The 11,578-nt window shown below is 32.3% G+C and overlaps 1 protein-coding gene across 1 annotated transcript; it reads left to right on the top strand.

Annotated features, from left to right (window-relative positions):
- Positions 1 to 3,847: 3,847 nt before the first annotated feature.
- Positions 3,848 to 7,179, top strand: LOC132050032 (uncharacterized). The gene is made up of 4 exons (XM_059441041.1): positions 3,848 to 3,985; positions 5,319 to 5,495; positions 6,537 to 6,662; positions 6,760 to 7,179. The coding sequence occupies exons 2-4, from the start codon at positions 5,323 to 5,325 to the stop codon at positions 6,938 to 6,940; spliced, it is 480 nt and encodes a 159-aa protein (XP_059297024.1). The 5' UTR covers positions 3,848 to 3,985; positions 5,319 to 5,322; the 3' UTR covers positions 6,941 to 7,179.
- The last annotated feature ends 4,399 nt before the right edge of the window (positions 7,180 to 11,578 follow it).

The following is an 11,578-nucleotide window of genomic DNA, read 5'->3' as shown; positions in this document are numbered from 1 at the left end:
ATGTTGAATTTGTGCAAAAAAATGTATACTTTATTTGACTAGTTTTTATATTTCGATTTTTAGAATTGGTTGGGATTGTTATATTAAAGTTAGAATCCATAAGTTATTAAAGTTAGAATTTTAATTGAGCATTCGAAATTAGAATTGGTTGAGATTGTGCTTTTCAAAGTTAGAATTGTTAAGTTATAATATTTCTATAACCTCGAAACTAAATGTAGACTTTATTTGACTAGGTTTACTTTTCAACTTTAAGAATTGGTTGGGATTGTGCTTTTTCAAGTTATATTAAAGTTAGAATCCATAAGTTATTAAAGTTAGAATTGTTATTGAGAATTCAAAGTTAGAATTGGTTGGGATTGTGCTTTGTTAAGTTATATTTTAAGTTAGAATTCTTAAGTTATAATATATTTCTATAACCTCAATAATTTGTGGGTATATTTTTGTAGATGGATCGTATGTGGATGTATAATATGAATAATAGTGATTGTGTGCGTGTACATGATGAATTTGTTGAAGGTGTTAACGGGTTTATCACACATGCAATGTCACTTCACCCTTTTCAAAATGAAAGGGTAATTAGGTGTCCTTGTTCTCGTTGCAAGAGTAAGAAGTATTTAAAACCGAAAGCGGTTAAGATTCATTTATATAGTCGTGGGTTTAAGGAGAAATATTATGTACGATCATGGAGAAAGTGATGGGGTCAATGGTATATTTTATAATATGGTTGTTGGTGAAAGTAGTAGGTATATATATATATAGTCATGTCCGATATGATAGAGTTAACGATATGGTTAATGATGATTTTGGCGTGCGATGCGGGTTTTGAACATAAAATTTTGAGCAACCTCTAATGAAGAAGCAATACGCTTATCGAAATTAGAGGCTAGTCGTCCACTTTGGGTAGGGAGTCGGCATTCGAAGTTGTTTGTTGCGATTAGAATAATTAATATCAAATCAGTTGAATTTATTCTTTTGGCTTGCTATGGACTCAATGATTAAGCTTGTGGGGAACTAGTTAGTTGAATTCGACATACCTAAGAGTTACTATCAGGCAAAGAGATTGGTTTCCAAATTAGGATTGTCGTATGATAGAATTCATTGTTGTCCAAACGGTTATATGTTGTTCTATAAGCAAGATGCCGATTTAAATGAATGTAAATTATGTGGACATGCGCGTTATAGGCAGACACCTAGTGGGAAGATGGTTCCAATTAAGGCGATGCATTATTTTTATTATACCTAGGTTAAAGAGGTTGTTTGCATCGCCTAGTTCTTTCCACATGATATGGCATAACGAAAATAGAAGGACACCTTGTGTTATGTGTCATTCATCGGATGGAGAAGCGTGGAAACATTTTGATTGAACTTATCTTGATTTTGCTAGTGAACCAAGAAACATTCGTTTGGCTTTGTGTGCTGATGGTTTCATACCATACTCATTTACATTGCACCTTTATTCTTGTGGCTTTGTATTTCTTATCCGTATAATATATCTTGCGAGATGTGTATTACAAGTCTGACATATTCCTAAATTGTGTTATCCACGGCCCCATTTTAGTAATCAAAAGTTTTGATTGGTGTCTATCTACAGTCTTTGATTGATGAGTTAAAACAATTGTGGTGTGAAGGTGTAGTGACATATGATGTATCAACTAAGAGCAATTTCAATATGCGTGCTTCTGTGATGTGGACTATTAACGATTTTCCTGCGTATGGGATGTTGTCTGATTGGATGATTGTTGGAAAGTTAGCTTGTCCTCATTGCATGGAAAATAGTACATTAAAGCATTCACTTTAAAACATGGTGATTTCGACCCAGAAGATGATGATGACGGTGATTTCGTAGCCCGGACACCGGATGGAGGGTTGTAGTAGTTTGGATTTCATGATGGACTTATGTTAAAACTATGTAGAACAAGTTAATGGTACTTTTGGTGGGACATTTGAATATTTTGAAATTCGAAGGTCTATTTAGATCATATTTGATGTGTTTAGATAGTGTTTGATTGTTACTTAGGGTGATTTTACGTGTTGTAGCTCTTTTAGAATTGATTTGGAGCATTTTAGTGCGAGGTTTTGAGCGAGGTTTTTGTGATTTTGTGCGGTGTAGGCATGAAAATACGACAATTACCTACTAATTATTTTCCGAAAATAGCAGCGGTCCGTTGGTTTTATGGAAATTAATTCTGTATAATTTCCAGAAAATCGACGGACTGTGTCAGTTTTTTTATTAAAAAAATATAAATTAAATAAATATGCAGTCCGTCGGTTTTTTATAAAATTTATATTATTTCTTTTTAAATTAAAAAAAATAAAAAATAAAAAAAAAACCAGCGTAGTCGTCCATTTTAAATATTTTTTATTATTGGATAAAATCGACGGACCACGTAAGCGGCGGTTTTGTAAAAAACGGATACCAATCTGTCGGTTTTAGAAACACGCTATGCGCGTGATTGTGTTGGGTCACACCGTCGGTTTTAATGAAAAAACCCATTGCTTAGACGTCGGTTTGTCCGTCGATTTTTGGCTGTTTTTTAGTAGTGTCGATGGGTTATACTTCTCTTCACAAACTCGGAGAATTCACTCTTCTTTTGCAAATAGTCGGCCTCTCAACAGGTCCTCAAACCTGGAGACACACCTTCCATGAAAATTACCAAAGTCTTCATCTTTACACCTTCCAGGATGAAACCAACACTCTAGTATAATTTATTAGAAATATTAAGGCGGACTCTTGATAATATCATAGCTCATAGGACACAAAGAGGAAGGAAGAGGGAGAGAGACATTAAGCACAATCATATCATTGGCCTAATGTCATACTGTATTGAGCAAAGGAAGGATGTAAGTTTTATTTCTCAAGGATAATACGCAAAGGAGATTCTCAGGAAACAACGAAAATTAGGTGATGGCCGAGTGGCACCACTGTCATGAATGCATTGAATGGGAGCTGGCAGTCAAATTATGAAGGGAAAATTATATAATTTTTATCAAAGGCAAAGTGTTTACCCGAGCATGCCCATTTCTTTTGATAATACTTTATAATCCCCAACGAAAAATACAGAATATTCCTATCTTTAATGAGCAATTTATGTAGTTTTTCCAATTATGAAAGGCATTTGTGTTTCAATTTGGTGAATCTAAGGGAGTAAATGGTATTTGACGTTTTGTCACTTTTTGGCTTCAAGCACTTTTAATACTGAGTATTTTCTTTAATCCACTCAAGAAAGGAAAAATAAAAGCATTGTGAAGCAACTCAGCAATCAAAGCCAAATTCAGTGGCAAATATGATTGATTGGCTGCTTGTCAGGGCAGATACGACTTTTAAATATACTAGATAAGTCTTAGATAAGATATTGATTTGTTTAATATCGGGTTAGTAATTATCGGACGGTCTATTATTAAATGTAAGATAAACAACGAAATCTTGTATGTATAGCTATCATTTTACCTATGCTTTCTAAATATATATCATAAATTTATGTATTCATTTTGGTAGGCGGAATTTAAGAAAGTAAAGAAAGGCTTTTAAGCTTGTGATGTTAAATGAGTCACGTGTATGTTGTGTAGTATAAATCGTTGCGTAAGGTAAAATTGATTTAGAATGTAGAAAAGGTCATTCTTTTTATTAATAAAGAAATAGGTTCGCGTAAATTGAAACGGAGGGAGTATTATTTTTCAAAAAACTTAAAGATTTATGTTTGAATTGAATTGCAAGATAAAAGTTTAGCTACCGAGAAATTAAATTATATCACATATATTAGGATAGAGAGAATAGTAAGATATTATGATGCGAAAATATAAATCTATAGCTCCGTAAAAAAAAGTTATTTATTACGAGGACAAAAATTAAAGACTAGCACAAAATAGAGCATAAGTGCCAATGACCCAATATTGTCACTCACCTTAAAAGTGGTTATTTCTGTACTTCAGCCCACCAAATAATATTGATCGATACCGCGAGTCGTCGGAATTGTTGTCGTCTCAGGTATCTCTCATCTTTGCAGTGTGTAATCGAAATCCCTAATCGCTTTTCAAATGATTTTGTATGTTTAACTCAAAATAGTTTTTGGTTTCTCTTTGAAATTCTTTTTTAATGATTACCGTGGTAGCTTAAAACCCCTAATTTAGTATTTGTAGTTAAGAACTGCTCTTTTCTGTCCCAAAACACGTGTCATCTTAGTAATTCAAGACAAAAATTGGCAAGTATTTCCAATTATATCCTTTGCTCAAATCTCAAAGAAACATCTAATAAATAGGGTATTTTGCTAGTAAATAAACTTATATAAGCCAAAATATTTATTGATGTTTTAATAAAAAAGTGTTTTAATTTTTGCAAAAATAAGGCGACACTTATTTTATGACGGAGTAAACCCATAGCGGGCTCTTAGTAGTATAGTGAAAGTGGGACTTGAATTCTGAATGGATACAGAAGATTATAGCTGATCCAAGCTTGTGATAAAAGATGATCTTCTAAAACAAAACCTTAAAGCAATGATTGTAGTGTCCAATGACCTTTATTAACTCATTTGGAAGCCACTCATATGGGACTAGAATATAACTCAACACAACTAATTTGGTATTGAGGCGTAAAATTGAAGCGGAAAGAATCAGAGTAAATGTCCAATCTTTGTGGGAGAGATCCTTTGTGGGGTACCGTGGTGCTTCAAGAGGAAGGCATTAGTATAGTGATAGTACTGTGGCTAAAGTAAACACTAGTGAAATTCATAAATAGTTGATTAGAAGGAATTCTAGTCGGGATTACTGGATTCCGAGAAACTGACCTTTCTATTGAATAATTTAAATGGATGACCTCAGTGCATCTGTTTGATAGGCTGCTCAAGTTGGCATCTTTAGCTTGATATGCACTAGTTAAACTCAGTTTAGTCTTATGTTTGTTCAACTTTTTTGTTGCATTTACTCTTTCTATTTTAGCAGAATCGATATCATATAGTTTCTTTCTTAAGTATATCTTTTGGTGTCATATGTTTTCTTGCTTGTTTCACTTTAGTTGTTTTAGAGTGCTTAACTTTTCTGTCGTCTGGTGCTGTGTTTCAATGCTTATCTATGCTCCTCTTCTTTTTTATTTCTCTCTTATCTACTCATGTCATTCAACTCTTAAATGGGATATTCTTCTTTTCTCTGAAAAGATTCAAACAATTCATTGATATTTTCTGTGTGTTCTTTTCCAATTCATCGGTTCCATGTTCAGATTTCATCGAATTCCCTCATCGATATAGCATTTCAAAGTCTTCTTTGTTGTAAGATCCCTTAGTTAAATTTGTTACATGTGGTAACACAATCGTAATTCATCAATCCAGGTCCATGGCAACTGGAGGTTGTTCATCGTCTTCACTTCCTGTTGATGAAGAAGATGAGATACTGATGCTATACGGGTCTGAATCGGGTTGGGTTGAGCCGAAAAGTACCTGTGATCACCTCGCTTCTTTGTCCTCTGATCTCACCCACATTCCAACTCCTGATACTCCTTGCAACAGGTTCATCTTTCTACAACCCTATACTTTCTTCTCCTTTCCAAACTCATAGAGACCCGTACATATCATATTATATCGTGTGGTATTATGGTATTTCCCGTCACACTTGGTTGTCAAGTGTACATTTGTCTTTGTTTCATTTTATTTCCTTCTTTTTTGAGTTTGTAATGAGGTTAATTTTATGTTTAATTGTTCTATGCCATAAGTAATATAATAAGCAATTTTATTTCTATTAGATTTTCCATGTTTAGCTATTCAAAACTTGTTTCTAGATTAAAGTATCACAAATTTAACAATCATGTTCTCCTGTGTGGTGTGTAGGCTATTGCACAGGAGTGAGGTCAAAAAAATTTTAAGAATCATATTCAACAGTGATGGTAAAGAGGCACTAGGAACTCTTCCTTTTCTTCTAGGACCTTACACCAGGTCTCTTTTTGTCATATTGTTAATTTACACCAAATATAAGGAATATAGAATGTCAGAAATGTTAGCAAGTCCCAATTTGAGAAGTTCAAAGATATGGAATGAGAAGAAGCATGGACGGTTTTCAATGTTGAATAAACATATTTAGACGACCTTTTTTTTTTTTTTTTTTTTTTTTTTTTTTCTGTTTTTATGTTTTAAGAAGGAAAGGTAAATTTGTATTCCTCTAAAGTTTATACAGTAATATCTTTTTGGTCCTAAATTGTATTTTTCCCATTTTGTGTGTTATTTCATCCTCATTACTGTATATCCTTAAGGAAATCACTGGTCAGTTCCCTCTCAATTCTGTAGTTTCTAAGTCTATATGTTGGAATTAATAGCCCATTCATTGCTTTGGATTTCAGATGGCACATAGGCATTTAGTGATATTTACTGATACACTTCCACCCATATGTATAGACACTTGTAGTTATTCCAAATTAGGAAAAGACTGGTTTTAATTTACTTTGCTAGACTTCATTATTAAACCTACTATACCAGTGAGAGTTTGTTAAATTGATATGGAAATTCTGGTTGGAAGCAAAGGAATTTAATGGCATTGTGCAAAAACCTTTTTTGAAGGTGCCAACATCCAGCAGAGAACTGGCTATGTTTGGGCTGCAAGGAGGTTCTTTGCAGTCGATTTGTTAATAAGCACATGCTCGAGCATTACAAGCTGATGGATCACTCTTTAGCGCTCAGCTTTAGGTAACTATTATGAGACAATACGTCAATATGTTTCGTCATTTTATTTGTCTTTGTTAATATACATTTTTACTGGATTTCTTTTCTTTTGCTGGAGCAGTGATCTATCAGTTTGGTGTTTCTCCTGCAATGCATATTTAGATGCCGAGGTAATAAAGCCATTGCAGTCTGTTCATTTCACTGCCTACGTACTGAAGTTTAATGAGCCTCCACCTTTACGAGCAATGGAGTGTATACAAATTACGGATAACAGAGCAGACGGTTCTACTTCTGGGAACTAATCATTTTATCTTCCATCTGATACCTGTGATATTTGGCTGTTCAATGATTATCTTTAAACTGATTTGTCCTATAGGAAAAAAGGTTAGAGAATATTAATTTTGGATCATGGCCTCTTTATCTAGATATTGCAACATTACCCCTTTTTTTCTTTTTATCTGTGCTTCGTTCCTACACTGGAAGTTCAACAGTTGATACATCTAGACTTTACAAAAATGATAGGTGTTGCTTTTCCTTCAAAGCATTTTTGATTCTTTTCTAACGAGTCCAAAAAATGCATCAGTGAATAGTTATCCAGATCGGTATTGCAGTTCTAGTATTGCTAGGACCCAGGTTTGTTTGCGTAAAAGATTCAGGAACATTCACCATATCTGCAAATCATTTTCGTCATGGAACTATTATCTCTTAAATTTCATATTGTATAATGTACGAAAATCTAAAACAGCAAACCAGTGGAGAGAGCAAAAATAAGGACAAGAACTGCTTTTAAGGAATGGAAATTTACTCAAGAAGAGGTAATCAGGTACTTGTGCAGAGTGGATATGATTATAATTTTAAAAATTCCAAAGGTATAAAGAAACACAAATTGAAGAGCTCTGACTTCACAGCATTCAGGTTATATTTATATTATATTAAAAATAGAAACTCCAAAACTTAAAAGTCAAATGACCTAAACAATTAATTAGGACCAATAGTGCTCCTTTCTGGTAGATGATTACTCCTTCCGTTTACTTTTAGTTGTCCAGTATTTTAAAAATAAGTTTTCACTTTTACTTGTCACTTTTAGCATATCAAGAGAAAACAATTTCTTTTTTTCTTTTATATCTATAATATTAATTACTCATTTCAAATCATCTTTCAAAAAGTATTAAAATATGCACAAATTAATATTTGTATCATGGTAAATTAATCGGATTATCGGAGCAAACAGTTAGGAGGGAGCAACTGTTTGAAGATTTTACTCAATAGTATTAATTAATGAAGATTTTAATGTTTGAAGTCCAAATTAATCGGAGCAAACAGTTGCTCCCTGTAATATCAGATATTCTTAAATCTCCGGTGGTTATGAAATGGGATATGGAGGGGGGTGGGGGTAATATTGGGTTTGGTTAGTGAGGTGGCATACCATATGGCATCCGCCTCATTAAAATATTAAGCATCATCGCCTCATTAAAAATATTAATGCGTAGGGGTATTTTGGACCCAAAATTGAATGTATTTCTACGATAGTCAACTTTATTTATTATTAACGGTGGTAAGTATTTTTGTGTAAAATATAGCGTAGGGGTATATTTGGACCCAAAGTATAAGGAAGGGTATATTTAGCCCTCTTCTGATAGTACAGAGGCATATTTGGCCCTTTTCCATTTATTATTACTTAAAGGGTGTGTAAAATTCATAGTGGACAAATAAAAGCGAACGGAGGCAGGGGCGGATTTAGGAAACACACACATAAGAAATAGCGAGGTGTTCCTATCCCGAACATGCAAAAATTACGGACTGTATATATGGTTTCTAACTCCTAGATTTATGTGTTTTTTTTTTTTAATACCCTAAGCAAATACAAAAGGTTAGCTCAAATGGTCTATGGTGTTTAAAATTGTCTCTAGCATCCTAGGTTTGATTCCCAAGGACAACATTATTTTTTATATTTATCTTTTGTTGCTTTTTTCGAACCCCCAGAGTGAAAATTCTGAATCCGCCACTGAACGGAGGGAGTATTTGTTTTGGCCTTAAAGTAAAGGGCAAGGATATCATTAGATGTTTAAGTTATGGTGTCATGTGATAACTTACTGCATATTTACATTCAAGGAAACACACACACATAAGAAATAAGCATAGTAGTTTGTTAACTCCTATCCGTCGAAAGGTAAGAAAAAGTTTTGCTTATTACACTGGTATGTTGTCGTTAGTTTCCTAACTCCTATACCAACATAAATTAAATACAAAGCTGAATTTCTTACCTCTTCACAGTAGCAAATGCTTGCTTTTTAATGGTTCTAACATGCTTATAGTTAAATCTACATTAAAATCAACAAAAGTGATACCTATGATATTATTGACGTATGAAACAAGTGCAATAATTGCAATTCTACTTATTCAAATATTTTGTAATCATATTATTATAACACAACATGTTGATTTAAGTCCAACGTCAAATATACTTGCAGCTACATAGAATTGCAAATATCATTGACGAAGGCAATTCAGACATGACTTACTTCACAAAAACCGCAACCAAAAAATTGAATATGTAAAGGATGCGCACGAGAAGTTTTTAACTTGCACACTGCGAAATTCACACCTAAAACCTATACACATACAAAGCATGCAATAGATCTATTAAGTTAAACCAAAATTCATTTAATCATCAAGAATACAGAACAACCAATTCATGCATATCTTTCAATGAATTCAAAGAAGACTTAGTAGGCGTCACGCCATGCCATGGTTTGAAACCAGCATTTGGACATGCGTTTGAAACCATGGTTTCAAACCCCAAATCATCCAAAAAGTATGATTTGGGGTTTAAACAACTAGGCACATTTCAACTTTTTTAAATATAAAAATTTAACTTTAATTTAATGGAATCATATTTTTTTTTAAGATTTAAGTTTATATATTATTTAAAAAAGATTCTCCATAAGTTGAGTAGGTATTTTTAACAATTACCCTCATCGATCATTCACCAATCTGGCATTAACTTAATTTTAAATTTTATTTATGTTTACCAACCTTTTAATTTTGTAAAAAAAGACCTATAGTTTAATTTTATTTATTGAACTAAAATTTGATCAATTGATGTTGTATTTTTTAATTAGGTCTTCTAGTATTAATTTTGAGCCGGTTGTTATGAATTGGCGTATTAATCTTGTTGTGAATTATGACTTGCTCCATTTGGTAAGATTCTTTAAGAATTGAGAATGTTTTGATATGTTGCCTACAACTTGTGGGGTTTTTATGTCTATAAGAAAAATACTCCTCAAAATATCCATAATGCCGTAACGTCCAAACGAATCTTGAAAATTTCAAACCAAAATGTCAAACAAGGCCTTAATTTATTTACTTAACTTCTAATAATGGGACCCCCGATAGTCCTAGCTCTCTTTCATTTTGAAAAGGATATATATATATATATATATATATATATATATATATATATATATATATATTACCTTTTTATTGAAGAGTGTCAACCTAAATCATTTCATGTTGGAAACAAATTGTAACCACATGGATTCTTACCCTTAGAATAAGATTTTGTTTGTTTATTTAGGTAAAAAGAAAATTAATAAAGTCAATGTGTGGTATATCTAGAGTAGGCTTCAACTCAAAGGATTTATATAAACAAAACTTACTCGATTTTAAATTCCTATATATTACTTCCATCCCAATTTACGTAATACTTTTCGCTTTTCGAGATTTAATTTGACTAAATTTTAACTACATGAAGAGTACTATAAGTTGTATCTTTTCTCATATCAATTTGGTGAAAAATACGTACATCTTAAATGTTAGTCAAAGTTGACGAATTTGTGACGCCGCTTTGGATCGGAGCGGAAAGTATCATAGGCGACCTTTATAAGGCTCGGTCTCGTCAAAAAACGAGACAGAAAATAATAGTTTTTTCATAGTTCAAATATGGAAAAAATATAACAACACTTTGAGTTGAAAGTCCCGTTCGTAGAAACAAGATAAAAAAGGTCCAACATATTTCTCTAAGTGGTCGTTTATCTCGTTGAAATAGTTGCGGATTATAATCCATTGTGACTAATTATCCCATCTAGTAGGGATTATTTTATACCATCTAAAAGATGGTATAAAATAATCCCAATTGCTTTAAAGATTACAGAAGGTATATATTTCTCATTGCTTATTTTATAAACGTCTTTGGTGCAACATTTATAAATTTATTCGCCTTTAATTGGATTATTTTATACCTTATACCAAACGTGGTATAAAATATTAATTCCACCTAAAAATAGGATATTTTGGATCACCCTCTAATAGGATATCTCTTATACCATGAACCAAACGACCACTAAGGGTACTGCATTGGTGAGAGCTTTGTGGTGCGAGAATGAAGTAAATCTATATTGGAAAAACCATCTTCTTGACCCGAGGTGTTGTTGACACCCAATTTTGTCCCGCCTTCCCTAAAATATTTATTTACATTTATAGTAATTTTGGCAATTTAAGAAATGATCATTTATATTTTTTATTATAATTATTAACTTTTATTAATACCGACGTTTTATTATTTTATTGCAGTCACTAGTTATTATTATTATTATTATTATTATTATTATTATTATTATTATTATTATTATTATTATTATTATTATTTTATTACTGGTATTATCAAATTTGCATTATAATCATTTCAGCATTTTACCGCATTACGCACACGCATCGCAGGTATTTTCGTACAACTAAATAATAGCATTTATTTATTGTTGACTTTCAAATATTATTGCACAGCTATTACGGCGTCACATAATTTTATTTTCTCCGAGCACTGATAAATACATACTTTTATAATAGGTAATATTCTTAATTAAATTAGATCTCTCATTTAAATTTAGAAGACCAAATTATTTCTTTCATTAGCCCACATTTAATACCCAGTCCATATTCTA

The sequence above is a fragment of the Lycium ferocissimum genome, chromosome 3 (assembly GCF_029784015.1).
Source record: "Lycium ferocissimum isolate CSIRO_LF1 chromosome 3, AGI_CSIRO_Lferr_CH_V1, whole genome shotgun sequence".
NCBI classification, from domain to species: domain Eukaryota; kingdom Viridiplantae; phylum Streptophyta; class Magnoliopsida; order Solanales; family Solanaceae; genus Lycium; species Lycium ferocissimum.
The sequence above is the reverse complement of the archived record's forward strand: the minus strand, read 5'-3'. Positions and strand labels throughout refer to the sequence as shown.